The following is a 22,333-nucleotide window of genomic DNA, read 5'->3' as shown; positions in this document are numbered from 1 at the left end:
AGGTTGACAATGCAGGGAGTAGCGATGCTGTTAAGGTCTTTGTGGATGCCGCTGTTTTCCCGAATCCTGAACGTGCTTATTATGGTTGTGTTGTTTTCAATTCGACATGCCTCTTTTTGGCAGCTCGGAATGGGATCCTTCGGTGTATGAACGATGTACACTTAGCGGAAGCTATGGCGGTGAAGGATGCTCTCTCGTGGGTCAAGGATAGAGGTTACACTAAAGTTGAGATATTCTCAGATTGTCAGACGGTTTGTTGCTTGTTAAACGGTTCAGGGTCTGATGTGTCATATGCTGGTTGTGTTATTGGCGACTGCAAGGAGATTGGTCGACACTTTGAATCAGTGTCTTTTATGTTTGTTTCTAGATCAGTGAATGAGTGTGCTCATGCTTTAGCTAGAGCTACTGATTCGCATCCTGGTCCCGTTAGTTGGTTATCGTCTATTCCTGATTGTATTGCACATTTGCTTTAATGAAGTTCTTTTGGTTGGTTTTCCAAAAAAAAAAAAAAAGTTTAGTGTTACTATATAAAATACATTATGTGCACATCAAAAGAAGAAATCATCCAAATTTGTACAGAAGAGGACACTATATGATCTCTAAAATATTACTCAAAAAATATAAAACGACATTAAAAAATACTATTAAACACAAAAAAAAAATTATTAAAAAATGCTAAAGATAATTTTAAAAAAATTAAAAAAAAAACCGTTGATTTGACTAATAAATAATAAACATGACATGTAAAATGATACAGATGGAGTAATATGTGAATTCTACTACATGAACCCCAGATTTTACTCCTAAATTTTATTCTTGATGTGACGGTCACCCTACTTTTTTCATGTGGGTCCCAACTCCCAATACAAATGTCTATATCAAGATTTTGTATGTGGGAATAAAATTTGATAATAAAAAATGAGAGAAAAAATTACACTTTTAGTCCTATGACTATAGAAGTCTTGTTAAATTTAGTACTTGACTTTAAAAACTAACAATTTAGTCCCGCAACTATGCAATTTTTAACACATTATTTGGTCCTCCCGGCCAAATGTCGCCAGAAAGTTGTAAATCATTTTTATTTATTTAATCGTGGGGGCATTTTGGTCTTTTGCTTCGCCTATGTTCTTCTTCCAACAACAGTCATCTTCATCGACAACTTGGGTTCTTTACTTTGCTTTAGCCGATGGTAATGAGTTTTCTTAATAGTTTTCTCAAGCACTTTGACGGAGAATCAAACTTGTGTTATTATTCCCTCATTTCTTGCATGGGTTTTACTTTCCCTTGATAAAGTCTCATTGTTGGCCATTTTCAATGTATAATCACTCAGAGCTCACTCTTTAAAGTTTTTCCGTTATATAACGTCACGTGCATCCCGGCGGGGTTCAAATCCGAAATCGATTCTAGATCGATGGAAGCTACTCTTGAATTTAACCATATAGAGACTTTCGGCAATTTTGCCGCCAATTGTTCTGGGATTGTTGTGATGCCTTTGGCCGGAAGCGTGGTTTTGTCGAGAGCAAGACACTTGAAGATGAAATTGAAGAGGTGCGACGTCATTCTGAGCTCTCTATCGAAGAAAATGCTGCCAAAAAACAACTGGAAAAATTGATCCACCATGGAAGAAGAAGAAATGACGTGAAATGACAGGTTTGCCCTCATGATTAAATAAATAAAAATGATTTACAACTTTTCAGACAATATTTGGCCGGTGATTTGGCCGGCAGGATCAAATGTGTTAAAAATTACATAGTTACGGGACTAAATTGTTAGTTTTTAAAGTCAAGTACTAAAATTAACAAGACATCTATAGTCATAGGACAAAAAGTGTAATTTTCTCAAAATGAGAGTACACATAATATTTTCTGTAATACATTAATCATTAAAAGTTGAAAGAGTAAATATGAATTGTTAGGGTGTAGGGTATGACTCATACCCCTAAGGGCTAGAGCTATCAAAACGGGCCAGCCTGGCCCGTCCCGAGTTTATTTGGGAACGGACCAGGCCGGACCGTTTTTTCACGAGTTGGTATTTTACCAACCCAACCCATGTTGCACGGGCTGACGGGCTAAATGTGTCAACCCATTTATTAATTTTTAAATTATATTGTTAAATTTTTTTAATTTTTGTATAAGTTAAAAATTGAACCCTTAACTTCTAAGTTAACAACTAAAACCATTTTCAACTAACCAATGGGGTAGCTCAAGTGGCAAATGAGCTCTCTTTGTGGGGAATAATTTCAGGAGAACCTAGATTCAATTCCCACAAGCGACGATTCCCCCTGGGCCAGCTCTTGTGCCTAAACGGACGGAGGAAAAGACCCCGTGAATTTACCAAAAAAAAAACCATTTTCAACTAGACACATTAAATTATTTGAACAAATCTAAAAACGTAATAAGTCTCAATCAAGGTTATATCCTTGATTTATGTCCCTCTTTTTATATGCTAATAAATGTATATATTTTGCTTTAAATGTTGTACACTTCAATGTTATTAGACAAAATTGTCCCTACCACATTCTTGTTATACAAAACTACCCTTACACCGTTATAACACCGTTACTTTTTAACTCCATCACTATTACCATACACCTATATCTATCATATCTTTTTCATATTCTTTAATTATCATTTTATTAAAATCATTATATAATTAATTTAATGGTTAATTATATTTTAATTAAATTTCTATTAATGGTAAATCATATATGTGTGTGTACAAAATACATATATTACTTGTGTATATATAATTCGAATTATAAATTCTAATTATTTGTATTTATTAATGTTTTAATATTGGGCATTAATTTTCGCGCATCGCACGTACAAAATACTAGTTTTATATATATATATATATATATATATATATATATATATATATATATATATATATATATATATATATATATATATATAGAAATCTGTTCAAATGTGGCCGCGTCTTCCTGTGCGATCAGTGCGGTTCACACCACTCAATGTTAGAAAATGCACCACTCAATGTTAGAAAACACACCACAATGAAAATACACAAAAACACCATAAAACACACCACACAGCCAAAATAATGCACCATAACTCCCCTGCCCCTAATAGTGCATTTGCTAACACTGTGTGGTGTATATTTGCATACCTAGTGGTGTGTTTTTTGGTGATGCGTACCTAATGATACATATTTGTGTGGTGTACTTTTTAACATTGAGTGCTGTATATTTGTATACATAGTGGTGAGGTCGCACTGACCGCACGTTAAGGGGTGGCCACATATATAGTAGAGTCAGGTGTGGTCGCGCCTTCCCGTGCGGTCAGTGCGGTTTACACCACTCAATGTTATGAAATGCACCACTCAATGTTAATAAATGCACCACACAAATATGCACTATTAGGTATACATCACCACAAAACACACCACTAGGCATAAAAAAAATACACCACACAGTGTTCAGAAATGCACAATTAGAAACAGGGGAGTTATGAGGTGTTTTTATGCATTTTCATTGTAGTGTGTTTCTTAACATTGAGTGGTATAAATCGCACCGACCGTACGGGAAAGCGCGGCCACATTTGAATAGAAATCAATATATATATATATATATATATATATATATATATATATATATACATATACACATTATCCGTAGTAGCACTGTAGCAGTGAAGTTTGCATCTTTAAAATATTGATGATATGTCATCAAGAATCACGGACAAATACCTTAAAACATGTGATCAAAAACATACGTAGTAGCATTTTTACATGTTCTCTAGGCCTCTAATTTGATCTACAGTAGGAGAGAATATATATATATATAATTATGTTCAAATGTGGTCGCGCCTTTCCATGCGGTCGGTGCGGTTCACACCACTATGTATACAAATATACACCACTCAATGTAAGAAAATGCACCACAATGAAAATACAAAAAAACACACCACACACTCAAAATAATGCACCATAACTCCTCTGTCCCTAATGTGCATTTCTCAACACTGTGTGGTGTATATTGCATACCTAGTGGTGATTTTTGGTGATGCGTACCTAATGGTGCATATTTGTGTGGTACATTTTCTGACATTGAGTGGCGTATATTTGTATACATAGTGGTGCGGCCGCACTGACCACACGTTAAGACGCGGCCACACTTGAAAATTAGATTTTAATCTTTAATATATAATTATAATTTATTTAATTTATTTTTAATAATAATATAATTTGCATTTAATATTTTTATTGTGTAATATAATATTATTACGTTATAAAGTTTATAAAATATACCGTGTATAACTTTATAATACTCAATTACATAATAAATTTGAGGGTGCGACTAGGGGGTTTGGATAACTCGTATTTCCACACGGGTTGGATTGAAAATTTTCCAGTTCAACTCGTCTAAAATACGAGTTAAATGGGCAGCTTTATTAGTAAGGCCTTATCGTATCATCAATTTTTATGGGGCGGCCAATTTTCTTCCCTATCTTCTACAAAAAGTCTTCCTCAAAGTACTCGATTGGGATAGGAGGCAAGCGCACCCATACCAGGAGCTTCTCCGTCTTGTTGGTCGTATGATCAAAGTTTGGGGTCCATTCTTGGACGACCAAGTAGTGATCCAAGATCATCCAAGGACCACCGAATCTAGCAAAATCGTAGTCAATCTGGGTCTCAAATCGAGCTATGAAATAGTCATACTCCAATGCGATGAGTTCAAAGTTGCCCTCTAGCTTCCAAAAACTTGATAGTCTTTGGTGGAGGTGTAACACCCCAATTTTCACACCTTGAATTTATTACCAAATCACTAATAATATATTGCGGAAGCTTACACATCTAACCAGCAGAAAATGGATGTTACCGCCACACCTAGAGTGAATTCTATCACCTCTTTGACAAACTCCACTCTAAGTGCACAGGCTAAACTTACAACATCAAAATACATCCAAAGTCCAACTTAATACAAGGAAATAATTATACAACCAAAATTTCCTCCAAATAATAAAATCCTCCAAATGCCTACTCCTCAAATGGACTAATCTCAACCTCACTTCCATCCTATTCATGTTTACCTGCAAAAATCATTTTAACACAAAAACGAAGGGGTGTATAACCTGCAAAAATCATTTTAACACAAAAACGAAGGGGTGTATATCCTGCAAAAATCATTTTAACACAAAAACGAAGGGGTGTATATCCCAAAATTAGCATAAGCTAAGTAAGTTCCATTTCACCCCGAAAAATATAGGCTTGAGTTTTTTTCATTTATCTCATAATATACTTTTCCAAAATAATGTGGAGATTCATTTATCTCATAATATACTTTTCCAAAATAATGTGGAGATATACTTATCTCATAATATACTTTTCCAAAATAATGTGGAGATATACTTTTCTCATAATATACTTTTCCAAAATAATGTGGAGATATACTTTTCCCAAAATAACATATTTGTCAAGGAGGATTAAATACCAAGTTGGGGATACAACCCGCACCAATACTCAATCAATAGGACCGCAGCCCTAGGTTCTCATATCAATAGCAAATAGAACCGCAGCCCTAAGTGCTCATAATAATCTGGATCGCAGCCCATTTCCGGCTCAGACCGGCAGCAAGTATTCTTATCCTCCAAGACTAAATATGTACATATAATTTCCAAAATATATCATTTCTTCATAATAAATATTTTCTTCAAAAATATATAATTTCTCAAGACGTATTTTTCTCCACAATAATTCATTCCATAAGAATATATCATTCTTAGTACATATATGTACATAACACCAAAATTCCAAGCCAAGCATTTACTCAACACACGGGTTTGACCCGTAAAAATCAATTCTCGATAATTCGAGAATCATACACATATTATGCAATGCACTTGTGATCACATGGACATCATAATGCACATAATTTTGCAAAACACATAATTTTGATATCATATCATATCATATATCAATATACATATATATGGGGTAAATAATAATTTTAGTGAACATGAAATCTTACCCTTGAAGACCAAAACTCTCATCAACACTTAATGGGATTCTAGCCACTTGATAAGAAACTTGAGAGGCTAGATTTTCCTTCAAACCCTTTAAACATCAATAGCTAAATCCTCTCCTTTACTCAATTCTTTCACCAAAATCCCTAGGAAAAACATACTACCATAACAATAATTTTAAGAAATCTTAACCTATAGCTAGGTTCTAGGGAAGAAAACAAAGCTTTTAACCGAATAAAAATGGAATTTTACCGAATAGATGATGATCTTGTGAAGAAATTGGCTATGAAGCTTCTTGAACTCAAGGAAGAAGATGAAGAATTTTCCTCTCCTTTTACCTCTCTAAATTTCGGCCAAATGGGTATGGAATGAAGAAAATGGGAGATCAAGTCTCCTTTTATAGCAACATTTTAGGGATGAAGAAACTTGAAGATCAAGCTACATTGTTTCTTATAAGGTAAGAAATAAGAAACTTGGAGATCAAGTTTCCATTTTGATCATCTTCAAAAATATTTAAATAATAACATGTGGTGTAGGGAGTTGCCAAGTGTCACATTTTTGTGGTGGGTAAGGGAAAATATCTTCGGTTAGACTGTTCGGGATTAAAACAGATATAGTTTCGGTGGAAAATAATTTAAATAGGAAGAATTTTGAAACCAAAATTATTTTGAAAATAATCTCGTCACTAATTTGAAAAATCGGATAATTTTTGGTATATCGCGAAATACTGCGATACAAGGGTCGGAATAAATTTTCTCTCTTACGGGCTAATTTAATCACGTAGGAAGTTCAAGCTTAATAGTATAGTGCCTACTAATTCATTCCCTAGGACAATCGGGACCGAACACATACTTTAAAAATCCTTACGGTTCGTGACCGGTACGTAGGTTCGCAGCTTATTGGAATGAGTGAGGGGTTACAGTCTACCCTCCTTAAGAATAGTTTCGTCCTCAAAACTTCCTTCTTATCATCTAAGGTTCAAGATAGACCACCACTTAATTCCTATCCCCAAAATTAACAACTTAGGCTCTAATACTTTCTTATTTCCAACATCTCATAGCCTAAGCTCCCAAAGGTTCGTACCGCTCTGATACCATGGTAATAAATAATTAATTAACTAGGATGAGTATGGGATAAGTCTTGCAAGCTAAGAAACTTAATCTCCAAGCTTCCCCATTCCTACCCCTTGTGGCCGAAATAATTAGAGAGATAAAGAGGGAGGAAAAATTTCATCTTCATCTTGTGTTCAAGAAACTCCATAGCCAATTCCTTCACAAGTTCTTCCATACTAGGTAACACTTTTATTTTTATTCGGTAAAAAGACTAGAATTCTTTCCTAGAACTTAATTTTAAGCTAAGAATTCTTGAAAATGTTGTTATTGTGGTATAAATTACTTAGGGTCTTCGGTGGAAATTTGGAGGAAAGGTTCACAACATTTTCTACGGTGTTAAAAGCTACTTGAAAGGTAAGGAATCCCTTAAGTCGGTTTAGTCACTTGAAAATGGACAATTGCTAGTGAATTATGAGACTAGGAGTTTTACGTGGAAATTATGTGTTAAGCTTGGGGATTTCTTAGTTAGCTCATGAGACTACTCTTTGAATTTTGGTAATTTTTGTATACATGTTCATAGCTAGTATATGCATGTATATGTCATAATTATGTCCATATAGGCTTATACTTATGAAAATATTGGAAAATCAAGTTGTTACCACATTATTTTCGCTGCCCAAAACTGGCAGAATTTCAGGGACGCGACCCTGGACGCGCGTCCACTGCGCGTCCAGTAGGTTAGGAACCAGGCAGAACGACGGACGCGGCACCGGACGCGCGCGTCCGTCGTGCGTTCGGCGGTGCAGACACCAGCGTGTCCACTGTGCGCGGATATGTTTTCGACTGAATTTTCTTTCGAAATTTTTGCTCCTGAATGATATGATGTTTGAAAGGCCTACGGGCAACTGAGTTCAATATTTGAAAGAACAAATATTGTTCTGGAAGTTATGTACATCAATTTGGAAATAAAATCTTGTCTTTAAGGAACAAATATAACCCTTATCACTTGAGAAATTTGTGTTAAAAAGCCATTGGTAAATGTGAATATTTTGGAAACATATTTTGAAAGAAATAGTCATTTTGAGACATTATGTGAAAATGCTATTTGAATCCAGGAAAGAAAGAATGTTTTGAAAACCTTAGTTTCTGGATAAGTGGTGGAGGACTTGATTAACCCACGGTAGGGCTTAATTGCCATAGCCCAGCGGTTGTTTACAAGATTGACCTACGGGAGGGCTTGAATGCCATGGTTGTTTACAAGATTGACCTACGGGAGGGCTTGAATGCCATGGCCCGAGGTTGTTGAGATGATTGACCTACGGGAGGGCTTAAATGCCATGGCCCGAAGTTGTTGAGATGAATGACCTACGGGAGGGCTTAAATGCTATGGCCCGAGGTTGTTGAGATGATTGACCTTCGGGAGGGCTTAAATGTCATGGCCCGAGGTTGTTGAGATGATTGACCTACGGGAGGGCTTGAATGCCATGGCCCGAGGTTGTTGAGATGATTGACCTACGGGAGGGCTTAAATGCCATGGCCCGAAGTTGTTGAGATGAATGACCTACGGGAGGGCTTAAATGCTATGGCCCGAGGTTGTTGAGATGATTGACCTTCGGGAGGGCTTAAATGTCATGGCCCGAGGTTGTTGAGATGATTGACCTACGGGAGGGCTTGAATGCCATGGCCCGAGGTTGTTGAGATGATTGACCTACGGGAGGGCTTAAATGCCATGGCCCGAGGTTGTTGAGATGATTGACCTACGGGAGGGCTTAAATGCCATGGGCCGGGGTTGGAAAAAGGGAGTTAAGAAAACACTCCAAGAAGGCCTCACACTTACCCAGGGGGAAACTAAGTGAATTTTTAACTATGAAAATTTAGTTACTCCGTAACTATGCTGAGGAGCAAAATGTGTCGAATTTTGAGCACTACAATGTGCTGCCGAACTCTCTTTTGAGATAAAAATGATGAAAATTCCTGGAAATGAAAAGTTTTGCAAACTTGTCTGAAAAATGGAAAAGTGATTTTGAGCGGCAGTCATGCCATTATTGTTAATTGAGAAAAGTTTTACATGTTGGTTCAAGTCATATACTCTACTTTATTTTCTACTGTTGATAATCTGGTTGCAGGTAGAGTTTCAACTCATGGGTAAAACTTTACAGCTTTCAAATTATTATGTTTTCAAAACCTTTGTTTACTTTTGAGTGACAATGGATTTCCTTACTTAGCCGTCGTGCTAACTACACTTCATTGTGTCCCTTATCAGATGCAGTCTCGCGTGGGCTCTTGCAGCCTAGGGAACTCTGGTGGTTCATTAGAGTTCATGTTTCCCATAATAGATTATGATGAGTATGTACAGTATCTAGCGGGTTACGACCCGTATACTCCCGGCTTCGCTCCTGACCCTCCAGCTCCGGCTTATGCTCCTGATCCTACTCCTGCTCCTATTCACCCAATTGTACCTGTCTGTCCTCCTGCTCCCAGTAGTCCATTGAGTTTCATTGATGCTATTCAGGCGAGTTATGGGTTCTACCCCATCGAGGTTTTAAGGGGGAGCGACCCTCTCGAGTTCGTTGTTCACTACCCTTATCCGTGGGACCCTAGTCCCCTGGATAGTTTTGACGAGTGGATGATGGTAAACACTCCATGTAATTTCCTGGATCATATCACCTGGTTCGAGGGCGAGTGGCACCTTGTTTGGGGAACGTATACCGGCCCAGTGTACCGCCCACTAGAGTAGGTCGTGTCCCAGGGAAGAAGTCGAAGCTGACCTTTTTGTGTAAATACCTTTTTGTAGCCATGGTAGTTCCAAGTTGGCTAGTAAGGTCGAGAATAGCCCAAATTCTTGTTCTATTGGGCCGTAAGAAACTCTTGTACATATTTGTAGCTAGTATAGCTACCCTTTTGCTGCTAATATATATATATATGAAGTTATGATGGGTAATGACGATATGAAACAGTTTCCTTGTCTTCAGCCTGTGCATCTAGGGTGAACTCTATCTGGATTTGATTGAGTTCAGCCTAGGTGTGGCGGTAACTACTCCGGATGTACGGTATAGCCGAGCCGGGGTGTTACAGGAGGTATGAGTATCCCACTGATCAACCAAGAACTCGAACAATTAAAGAACGGCGCCAAGGTTTTCGAAATCTCACCTTCTCAGCCTTGGTGACGATTATTGTCGGGTAGTCTGGGTCAGAATTGGCCTCATCTATTTCCTCCTTATCTGATACAATTTCTTCATCTGATTCGTTCTCCAATGGCTGGCAACTGCTTTGGCCAACCAGAGACTGCCTATATGTCGCTGGGGGTACAGAGGATGTCGCATGCATCGGTTCTACCGTCGACGCAAGAGCCGTCTCTTGGACTATGTCCATCATCGATATGTTCTTGGGGCCTTTCGGCGATCTTTCACCCCGTTTTGACTTCTTTGTGCTTCTCTCCAGCAAATCTTGTTCTTCCGGGGTCCGGTCACTTTTCACCGGCGATTCAGATTCCGAGAGTAAATGATACATGTCTACGAATCAAAACTTATTTACGTAGATAGTTAAATATGAAAATATTCGCATATAATATATGCATGCATACAACATATATACAGTCGACCATAGTACATACATCGCAGTGTAAACCATTATCGTCGAATGAAACTGTAGTAAAATTAAAATGATACTGTAGTATTATTATAATGAAACTAGTATGTGGGAAAAATGAAACTAAAAAGTATAGCACATTATTATCAAATGAAACTGTAGTATAATTAAAATGATACTTTAGTATTATTATAATAAAGCTAGTGTGCGTGTAAAAATAAAACTAAAAAACATAGCAATATTGTTACATAGACCATGACCCACAATAAAATTTGCTTATATCCTTCGTAACCCAGTTGGAATTTCCAACTTTGCAAGTCCTTTAATGGATGATGGGTCGGTGCTTTCGCCCAAAAGGGAAAAGTTCCGTTGCCGAGAATCGAACCCGGGTCTCCTGGCCATGGCCCACAATAAAATTTGCTTATATCCTTCGTAACCCAGTTGGAATTTTCAACTTTGCAAGTCCTTTAATGGATGATGGGTCGGTGCTTTCGCCCAAAAGGGAAAAGTTCTGTTGCCGAGAATTGAACCCAGGTCTCTTGGGTGAAAGCCAAATATCCTAACCGCTGGACGACAACTAATGCATATTATAGTGCATCACTTTAAACCTTATTACACGAAGACTAATATATTTACATTATAAGAATAAAACATAAATTGCGGTGAACGTGGATTGAACACGTGACCTTCAGATCTTCAGTCTGACGCTCTCCCAACTGAGCTATCCCCGCAATTGCGAATGAATTTCTTCGTGTCCTTATTAATCCTCTCAAATTCTTTGATTATATGAGTTAATACCCAAAATTGTCCTCGACTATAGTGATTTTTCTCAATTTTGTCCTAAACGACTTTGGTCTCATGAAGTGGTCTCAGACTTTAGTGTTATCATCCAAATTTGTCCTCCGTTAGTGAAGTTGTCAATCCGGTGTTAAGTTGAGGGGCAATATAGTCAATTCATATTTAAGTCTTCTTCTTGACCTCTCTTTGGTCTATTTCATTTCTGAAATTTTTACTCATTGCTTTGCTTCCCAAGTTTTGCTTTTCTGGATTTATTCAATTTGTTCCATGGATCTGGTATCATTCTTGGTGAGTTTTCTACCAACTCGTAGGCCTTTGTTTTCTTGCAATTTGCGAAATTTCATTTTGAATTTTACTTCAATTCTTCTTCTTTTTATTTAGAGAGATTTGTGTAGGTTCCAGAGATGTAGATCCCCAGCGAGCTGCATTTGTGTGTTGTTCGACGTTCAGTAGTGGGTAAAAGAGGCCATTCGCCGGTGGAGTGAGAGACCACATTATGAAATTATTAAATTGTCCCCAGACTTAACACCAACTTAACAGATTAATAAACGGAGGATAAATTTGGGTGATAACACTAAAGTCTGGGACCACTTTATGAGACTAAAGTCGTTTAGGATAAAATTGAGAAAAACCACTATAGTCGAAGACAATTTTGGGTATTAACTCTTGATTATATTAAAGCTTCAAAATGGAATTCATTTGCAGCACAAGCAAACTATTTAAATGTGTTGGTTTAGTTCATACAATAACAAATGTTAAGGTCTGCTATGTGAGAAGATCGGCATATTTTATTGTTCCCAAGACGAGAGCAATGGGTCCCCATTATTTACTTGATTTGATCTCTTCAATTTAATAACTTATTACTTGCTTTAAAAAACTATTAACTATTAATATTACTAATTTTAATATAAGTCCACTTTCTAAATATGAATTATATTTTGTACTATCATAATGTTTTGATTTATCAATTTAGAATTTCCGCTTTATAATTATAGAACATTTTGTTTCCTTTCTCGTCCAACACAAACTACCATCGAGAGAGGAGTATGGACTCAAAGGTATTTCCGATTTTCTCTAATCTATCGGGAGTCTAGTCCAGCGTCACAAACCTTTTTTGTTTTCATGCCAGGGAGTAATTAAGAATATGTAAGTCACTATTTTTTTCATTATTTGATCGGATCAAAAAAAAAAGAAACTTTGGGATTGCTAGAGACAAAAAAATCACAAATAGAACTATATAAAGCAACGGAGTCATCATAATATTTTTCAACTTCTCCGAAAGGAAGGGTGGCAATTTGATCATTTATCCATTTTGTTCTGATAGATTCTATTTTTTTTTTCTTGGAAGGGAGGGTTCAGGATCTATTTTATTGTAGAGTCGTACGCAATACCCAAAAGATGCCTGTACGGTTGTTCAATTCTATCGTTTGTCTTCGCTTTTCATGCGAGCTAGAGGAACATTTTGTTATATCATCAGGGTAATGATCCATCAACCTAGGACTTTTTTTTTTTTTTTTTAGAGTCATGCAGGAGAACTAGAAGCATTGAAACTGCGTAAACGCATCGCAGAGATTTATGCACAAAGAACTGGCAACCCTACCTCGATCATATCCCGAGACATGGACAGTGACGTTTTCTTTTCAACAAGACAAGCCTGAATTTATGGAATTATTGATGATATAGAGTTCTCAGATGATGAAGAGTTTTAAAGGGTTGATCTTGTAGGGAGTCATTTGCATAGCTAGGCCTGAGCATCGGATAAGTTATAACTATATATATATACTAGTTACCGGGCACGCGCTTTGCGCGAAACGACATGCCCAATGACCTATTAATGCGTTGAGAATTTGTTTTGAAATAATATATATAATTTGAATTAAAAGTGTAATAGCCAAAAAGACTTTAACTTATAATTACCTAGCATCAAGTTAAGGCCACAACATTTGATGTCATGAAAAGTTGCAAAATATCATACATCTTTTTTTTTACGATTGGCCATGGAAGACTCTCTACACATTTACGATTGGCCATGGAAGCTTCATCCCACAATATCAACTTGCTATGCCTTAGTAATTCAGCTTCTGCACTTTGTTTACTAATATTACACACATATCTATTATCCCCATCAATAGGAATCTTAAACCTAGAATGAGCCGTTCTACCACCAGGTAGAATTGAAGCGGCAATACCTGAACTCGCTGTAGCTAGTGCAATAAATCCCTGTGACCGAACCTTTGCCAATAAACATCTATAAAGAAATGTTTTTCCTGTTCCACCAGGGCCATCAAGAAAAAATACTCCACCACAATCTGAATGTACAGCAACCATAATTTTATCAAAAGCCAATCGTTGCATGTCATTTAGTTTGTCAATACAATGCAAGTCATATTCATTGATTCCTAGGTTTCTTTCTACCTCAACTTCTTTATATTGTCTTTGGGAATCAGAAAGATAAACATCAGGGTCAGGTAATTTAAATTCGGTGATTTTTCTACCATTTTTTTGTAGCAAGTGCTTCACAAGTTGAAGTGCTTTGAGTTCAGCTTCAAACTTAGTATACTTAGTTGAGTTCATAAAATCTTGACAAAAGAATTCCTTATATTTATTCCAAAACCTTACTGGATTAGGTAAATCACAAAAGATTAGTAGAGTAGCAAATAACTGTCGCAAACTTGTTGGCATTTGACACAAAATAGCTTCTTCAATACAACTCTCTATGCTACAATCACTGGATAGCAGTCCCAATTTTTCAGCAGCCTCTCTAAAGGTCTCCATTGTATGTCCTTTAATTATCTTCAAACTACAAAAAGAAGTAGGAGCTCTGACATTCATTAGTAATAATCTTAAATAATAACGTTCACCTTCTGACGGCATAACTGATACAACTCTTCCAATGACCTCTCTTTGTTTCCTTTGATGCCAACGCTTATCATTCAATGACCAAACAAAGAATTCTGGAAACTCAAGATATAATAAGTTAAGTTGTTTTGCAAGTTGATCTACTCTGTTCATATAGAAAAATTGAGTTAGCATTGTGCGAGAACGATAATTTTGTTCTCCATTCTTTTCATCAACTATGCTAACCAACTTCTCGTGTTTATTGAATTTGATATACTGATAGTTTGGTAAATGAACTTGCAAATGCACAACAGAAGGTTTCATTTCAGCAAGATTAAAGCTAAAAATCCTCCATGCTGCCTCAGGAGGTGATACCCATCTTGCATTCTGAAATTCTTTAATTTCATCATATTCCTCAACAACATTATTTCCACACAACCGAATGCTAACTCTATCATGTCCTTTATAAATATACTTATAAATATATTTAACACATTTAATTCCTGCACATATTTCAACATTAACATGGCAATCAAACTTCTCCAATAAATATTTGTTATAAGGAACAACCCATCGATTATCCAACACATGTCCCCTAACAAAAACAGTTTTAAAAGTATCCCTCCTACGATAAATAGGGTAGGAATCATCACCCAAAACTGTTTCATTAGAAAACGATTTAGGGTATTTACTTTTACAACACCTGTTTTTCCCTTCTCTTTTTTGGACCATGCAAGAAAATGTAGGATTTAAAGACTCACATGGACCATGAATCATATGCCTTGCAACTAAACTATGCAAATAAGGATCAACATTTTTATCTGGTATTTCAGCACTCACAATCTTATCACTCTGATCTGGTGAAGTAATTTTATGTTTCCCGCGTAGAATCAATAAAAAATGAGCATGAGGAAGGCCTCTCTTTTGAAACTCAATCACATATGTATAGGCTGCAACTTCACCAAAAATTTGTTTTTTCAAAATGTCATCTTTCATTACTTCAACCCGTGCTCGAAAAACTCTTGCAAGAAGATCAAGTCTATTATGTGCCTCATCATTATAGTATAACAACTCTTTAATCTCAAGCCAATTTGGATTGCATGTCATTGTTAAAAAAAGGTCGGGTTTTCCAAATCGTTGAACAAGTGACATAGCATCCATGTATCTCCTCCTCATATCACGTGGTCCACCAATAAAAGACACTGGCAATATGATTCTACGACCGACATCATAACCAGTACTTGCTCCAACACCAACACTATCTACTAATCCTTGATATGTTTCAATTCTAGATTGATCTTGTTGTGTCCTATAATAATCAAGTCTTTGATTTTCAATTTTGATATAAATGTCAACAATAAATTGTTGTAAAAGTCTTCCAGTATGTAATAACAAACACTGATCATTTGAACGCACTTGAAACTTGTATGCATAATATTCCCTACAAGAAACACACCTTTTCTTTTTTCCCTCACTAATAATTGATTCTTCAGTCGCAATTAGTTCTTCCACAGATGAGACAATTGTAGGGTCAATAATGCATGATTGACGTTTCCTTACTTTATTATATGTAAGGGCAACATTCCTATCAATTCCTTCATGCCAACCAGTTTCACCAAGTGGAAACAAAAGAGGATATTGTAATGGGTCATAACAACCATAATAGTATTGAACATTATGGGAACGCCCACTACATGCATACACCTTAATGCTTCTATTATTTGGGACTTTGTCTGAATCATTCTCTAGCCATATTGCAGCAACTTGTGAAGTTGTAGGCAAATTATAAACTCTTTGATCTAATGATGTAGTTGAGTTCAAACTTATAACAAAGTTATCCCCAAATTTGACATCCTTGAGACTTCTAAAAAATTGAGCATATGGATTTTGGGACATAAGTTCAACAAGATCACTAACTATGCTTCTATCAAGTCGATTAGTGTACCCAACTCTATTATATACTTCTGCATCAGTGTCAAAGAAATAGAGTTGCAAATTACGGGGTGAATGACCATGGGGTATAAGATCATCTATTAGATGGTACATTTGTCCCTGAACTCTGAACGTATATATTCCTTTGTTACGTCTGCACAAATCTTTGTCATGATTGTGTATTCCAAGAGACGTAAATGCAAATGTGTTATTATAAGTTCTAACACAGTTCATAAAATTCTTTGAAGCCTCATCACAACCGGTGAATAAATTTTTCAATACACAAGGCATTGCATTGGAAACCAGCTTGATTTCACCACCACGACAACAAAAGCCCGATGGTTCGTACTGGAATCGTTTTGCACCACAAAAAGTGCAATCACTAACAGCAGACAATTTAAAAGGATGATTTTCAAAATCATCTACCCCCAATCACGAATTTTTCACAATTGATAACAATGTAAATTATGTCAATGTACATTCACATATCCATCCATCATTCCAAAGGGGAAAAAAAAAGAAAAAAAAAAGATAGAGTCAAAATTTAATTGATGATGACTTATAATTTGATTAACCAAGCAAAACATAGAAATATTATATTAAACCTGATATAATTGGAGCACTAAAATGTGATTTGGCTTGAGAAGTCTTCTCTCCTTTCTCAAGCGCCAAAGCATTAGCAGCTAACCTACGGCGTAGGTTTCTACATTCGTACTTAGACATATTCTCACAGCATCTCTTTTGAACATTTGTACATTGTTGACCTTTATCAACAGGCTTTATACCACTTGTACCACTAATATCGCTCATTGCTAGTGCACTACGCACGAAAGATAGGATTTTAAAAAAATCATATACTCGGTAACAATTACTAAAAGCACACATAAAAAGCAATAAAAACACATATAAGCATTATGAACGAAATAAAACATACCTTATATTTTTTTTTTAAAACCAAATAGTTGTCTTAAAACCTGAAAATTGGAGAACAATAAAATATTAAGCATAAATATAAAATAATTTATAATGGATTAATAATATTTTAGTAACTGTAATTATTTAATTTATTTTTTTTTTTAAAACCAAATAGTTGTCTTAAAACCTGAAAATTGGAGAACAATAAAATATTAAGCATAAATATAAAATAATTTATAATGGATTAATAATATTTTAGTAACTGTAATTATTTAATTTATATTTTTTTTTAAAACCAAATAGTTGTCTTAAAACCTGAAAATTGGAGAACAATAAAATATTAAGCATAAATATAAAATAATTTATAATGGATTAATAATATTTTAGTAACTGTAATTATTTAATTTATGTTATTTTAGAAATTTTAGTTATCGAAATGATTAATTATTGTGTTTGCGTAGTGTTTGGATGTGTAACTTAGTATATTTGTATATGTGTATATTATATAAATAAACTTGTGCATATTTAGTGTAACTTATGATAAATATTGAAATTATAGTATTCGGTGAAAATATAATCATTTTTTTAAATGATGATAATTGGTGAATTTAGTATATTATTGAAGTTTTGTTAATTGGTGAAGTTATATTTATTGAAATTAAAATAATGTTAATTCAGGAATGTAATATATTTTTTGGAATTTTAATTTAGTAATTGTAAATATTTAATTTATGTGATTTTTGGAAATTTAGTTATTGAAATGAGTAATTGTTTTGTCTGAGGAATATTTTGATGAAAATATTAAGCATAAGTATAAAATAATATAATTGCTTAATATATACTCCGTATTTTAATAAGCGTATACATTTAATTTATGTGATTTTGTAAATTTAGTTATCGAGATTAGTAATTATTGTGTTTGTGTAGTATTTGGATGTGTGAGTTAGTATATTTGTATATGTGTATATTATATAAATAAACTTGTGCATATTTAGTGTAACTTATGATAAATATTGAAATTATAGTATTTGGTGAAAATATACTAATTTTTTGAAATTATGATAATTGGTGAATTGAGTACATTATTGAAGTTTTGTTAATTGGTGGAGTTATATTTATTGAAATTAAAATAATGTTAATTAAGGAATTTAATATATTTTTTTGGAATTTTAATTTAGTAATTGTAAATATTAAATTTATGTGATTTTTGGAAATTTAGTTATTGAAATGAGTAATTGTTTTGTTTGTGGAATATTTTGATGAAAATATTAAGCATAAGTATAAAATAAATTATAATAGCTTAACATATATTTTAATAAGAGTAAACATTTAGTTCATGTGATTTTGTAACTTTAGTTATCGAGATGAGTAATTATTGTGTTTGCGTAGTATTTGGATGTATGTATATGTTATATAAATAAACTTGTGCATATTTAGTGTAATAACTTATGATAAATATTGAAATTATAGTATTCAGCGAAAATATAATATTTTTTAAATTATGATGATTGATGAATTTAATATATTATTGAAAGTTGAAAGTTTGTTAATTGGTGAAGTTATATTTGCTGAAATTAAAATACTGTTAATTAGGGAATTGAATATATTTATTGGAATTTTAATTTATTAATTATAAGCATTTAATTTATGTGACTTGGAAATTTAGTTATTGAAATGAGTAATTATTTTGATCGCGGAATATTTTGATGTATGTATATATTATAGTATTCAGTGAAAATATAATAGTTTTTGAAATTATGATAATTGATGAATTTAATATATTGTTGAAAGTTTGTTAATTTGTGAACTTATTTTTGGTTGAAATTAAAACATTGTTAAATATGGAATTTAATATATTTATTGAAATTTTAATTTACTAATTGTAAACATTTAATTTATGTGATTTTTGGAAATTTATTTATTGAAATGAGTAATTATTTTGTTTGCGGAATATTTTGATGTATATGTACATAGCTTTTTTTGGATTATAATTGGTGTATGTATGTTCCAAAATAGGCCCAAAAACATTTGTTTTTTAAAATTAGGCCAATGTCTGGCCGAATTGGGCCACACATGGCCCAAACCCATAAACCATACTATATGTTCATAATCAATTTTTCACTGCCAAACCTAGCTCCAAACAACTCCTTCCATCCGCAGCGAACATACGGAGAGGGAGAAACGCGGAGAGAGAGAGATGCGGAGTGGAGAGAGAGAGAATCGTGGAGGAAGAGAGAGAGAATCCCAGATGTGAGACGCCCACCGGCCACCGGCAGACCGCCACCACCCCTCAACCCTCAGTGTCTCTCTCGCGCTCTTTCTCTCTCACCACCAGACCTCAACCGCCCCTCACTGTCTCTCTCTCTCACCGCTAGACCGCAACCACCCCTGACGGAGTTCTGACATCTGAGAATCTGAGTTATATGTTCCTCTGTTCTCTAAAGGGTGAAGTCCGAATCTCTCATTCTTCGACTTCTAGAGATTAGAGAACTATCTTCTCTGTTCTCGCCGGACAACGGTGACCCCGTCGACGCAAAAACAGAGGACAGATCCGTAGATCTGGATTGACGAAACCCCAGTTGTGTGTGGTAAGCGATCGCTAGATCCAATCGCCGTCGACTTCGGTGTTGGCTGGTGCAGTCTGCTCAACAGCTCGTCGTTGGCTGCCTGGCCTGAGTTGCTCCATCGCCACCAGATCCGAGCCTCCGACACGACGCCGTGAGTGCTTTCTTTAATTTTTTAATTTCTTAATTTTTTAAAACTAAAAATTGTCCTGGTTGGATTGTGACTTTTGTGTGATTTTGTATTAGTGTTGCCTGTTTATATTATTGCTTGCTATGACAATTTTAAACTTTAAAAACAAATGTCCACTAATGTTCAATAAACATATACTAATTCATACTGGTAAGTGCAAAACTGTTTCGTAAATAAACATACTAATAATGTTAAACTGCTAAAAAAAATGCTAAGTATGTTGATTTATTAAACATACTGTTTGCTAAATATATCGAGTCTCTTTGTTAAAAATATTTATTAAAGATTTTGTTAAATATTTTTAAACATATTGTTTGATAAATATTTATTGTAAACATATTAATAATTATACATTTATATTGCTATTTTGTTTAATACATGTATTGGTTGTTTAAATTTTAGTAAATTATCAATGCATAAGGGGGTTTTTCCACTTCGTCTTAAATGGTTATAACTTAATAGTGTTGCAAAGTGATAAGCTTGTTACAAGAAATTTAAACTATTTGTAATGGGGCACTATCCTTGCTCTTTCCATTAATTATCGGCCTGTCTTTGTAACTTCATCTAAGAAACATATAAGATGATCCATCCAGATATCTAGCTTTCTTTGTTACTGTATTGCATGCTGCTGAAAGTTATGGCTAATATGTGGTGAAATCAAGTAATACACAAATAAATAATGAATATAGAAAGTTGTAACATTTGTCATATATCGCATAAATATTTTGGTAAGAGCAGTTGTGGTTACCTCTCAGTAAGTAATGATATAAATGATACTTAGATCACATTTTCCAGGTGCATATCCATCACCCCTAAATTATAATTTTTTCCCCAAAAATCATGTTGCACGGAGGTATATTATTTCATATATTTGGTAAATTTGTAGTTTGTAGTGTTTTCTTAGAATAATTAAGTGTTAGTTTATTCAATCTATGAAGCATACATCTTAATAATGTTAATTAGGAAAGTAAAATCTTTTAGACATTCATCCTTAATTTTTATACTTGTGCTACAAAATAGAAAGAAAAATTTGCAATTAAAAGAGATATAAAAAATTGTAAACTTGAAGATATAAAACAATAAAGTTTATAACTTACAACTTTTGAAGCAGTATAGAACCTACAGCCAACACAATTGATGCAGTTGGAAAAAGTCCTCAGCGAATACTGGTCAACCTGAAAGGGTTGAGGATGTAATTATTGCAACTTAAAACCATTGTAACTTAATAAGTTGATTGTTAACTCTTTCATTAATTTAGTTATTGAATATGTTCCTAAGTGTAAGTTACTAACTTGCATACTGATTTTATAGAAACATTTGCAATTAAAAGATATATAAAAAGTTGTAAACATGAAGATACAAAACAATAAAGATTAAAACTTACAGCTCCGGAATCAATATATAATCTACAGCCAGCACAATCAATGCAACTTGAGAAACTCCTCACCATATACTGGTCAACCTGAAAGTTTTGAGGAGGTGATTAGTGCAAATAAAAAACGTTGTAACGTTATTTTTTTTCAGAACAAAAACATTGTAACTTAATAAGCCGATTGTTATTTTTTTCATTATTTTAGTTATTGATGAATAAATAAAGTTACTAAGTTGCATACTAATTTTATAGGTTCTATTTGATTATTTGTTGACATTGATTACTTGATACATTGATTTACATTAAAAAAAATATTTAACAGCAGAATTGCAGTGCTCTAAAATCAAAATTAGTTTGATATATTAATGGTAATTAGAAAAGGTACAGTAATTGTTCTTTAATTTTCTTATCTATGCCATGGGATAAAAAGGAACATTTACAGGTAGAAGAGATATACAATTGTTTACTAACTTCTAACAAAATGCAGAAAACAATGATTTCAACTTACAGTTTCAGAGGCAGCATAGAGCTTGGAGCTATCAGTAGCGATGATACTGGAAAAAGGTTGTTGGTATATAGTCGTGTGTTTGAATGTCTTGAAAATGTAATTAAGCAGCCCATAGCTGGATTCAATTATTTGAACGACTGAGCAGACATGAATCTTATTTCCTGGACATTGAAAAACTAAAAAGGTGTCTTGATAAACGTGAGGTGCCATAATGTGTCATAAGAATCAAATTATTCAAATAAAGAAATAATTTTTTTTTGGCACAAATGGAAAAGTTAGCTTGAAAATGGCAAAGTGGCACATTATTTTACTTTTCCTGCCAAAAGTAAAGAGAGAATATTTTGGCCACATTAATAATGTCAGACGCACTCGTGTGGAGTAGTGAGAACTGAGAAGCACTCGTGTGGAGTAATATGGCAAATTCGCAATTTGTTTAAAAGGTGAGGTCAAATGATAAAAAAAATAAAGGTAAATGTTTAATAAAAAAATTTCAGCCATAAGATTTAAGATCAATGGACAGTATTGGTGTCATTTTTGAGGGGTAATTTGCAAGTCCCAAATATAAGTATAGGTAGATATAGAGGCCCCTTGC

General features: G+C 34.3%; 2 protein-coding genes and 1 non-coding gene across 3 annotated transcripts; all 3 read right to left on the bottom strand.

Moving 5' to 3' along the window:
• Nucleotides 1–1,472: 1,472 nt before the first annotated feature.
• Nucleotides 1,473–10,546, bottom strand: LOC116010924. Its single transcript, XM_031250418.1, has 2 exons — nt 10,187–10,546; nt 1,473–1,585 (listed from the first exon to the last, which is right to left on the bottom strand). The coding sequence occupies exons 1-2, from the start codon at nt 10,544–10,546 to the stop codon at nt 1,571–1,573; spliced, it is 375 nt and encodes a 124-aa protein (XP_031106278.1). The 3' UTR covers nt 1,473–1,570.
• Nucleotides 10,547–11,282: 736 nt separating this feature from the next.
• TRNAF-GAA lies at nt 11,283–11,355 on the bottom strand. Its single transcript has one exon. It is a non-coding gene; the product is annotated as a tRNA-Phe (tRNA).
• A 1,990-nt stretch (nt 11,356–13,345) lies between these two features.
• Nucleotides 13,346–22,123, bottom strand: LOC116010923. Its single transcript, XM_031250417.1, has 4 exons — nt 21,246–22,123; nt 20,959–21,036; nt 17,127–17,166; nt 13,346–17,012 (listed from the first exon to the last, which is right to left on the bottom strand). Exon 4 carries the CDS (start codon nt 16,481–16,483, stop codon nt 13,346–13,348), a length of 3,138 nt encoding a protein of 1,045 aa, XP_031106277.1. The 5' UTR covers nt 16,484–17,012; nt 17,127–17,166; nt 20,959–21,036; nt 21,246–22,123.
• Nucleotides 22,124–22,333: the final 210 nt, after the last annotated feature.

The sequence above is a fragment of the Ipomoea triloba genome, chromosome 2, assembly GCF_003576645.1.
Source record: "Ipomoea triloba cultivar NCNSP0323 chromosome 2, ASM357664v1".
Taxonomy (NCBI): domain Eukaryota; kingdom Viridiplantae; phylum Streptophyta; class Magnoliopsida; order Solanales; family Convolvulaceae; genus Ipomoea; species Ipomoea triloba.
This window is presented reverse-complemented; position numbering and strand designations above follow the sequence as displayed.

What these genes read in the sequence shown, in the direction of transcription:
- LOC116010924 (XM_031250418.1), bottom strand. Translation starts at nt 10,546, where the DNA reads ATGTATCATTTACTCTCGGAATCTGAATCGCCGGTGAAAAGTGACCGG.
- LOC116010923 (XM_031250417.1), bottom strand. Translation starts at nt 16,483, where the DNA reads ATGCCTTGTGTATTGAAAAATTTATTCACCGGTTGTGATGAGGCTTCA.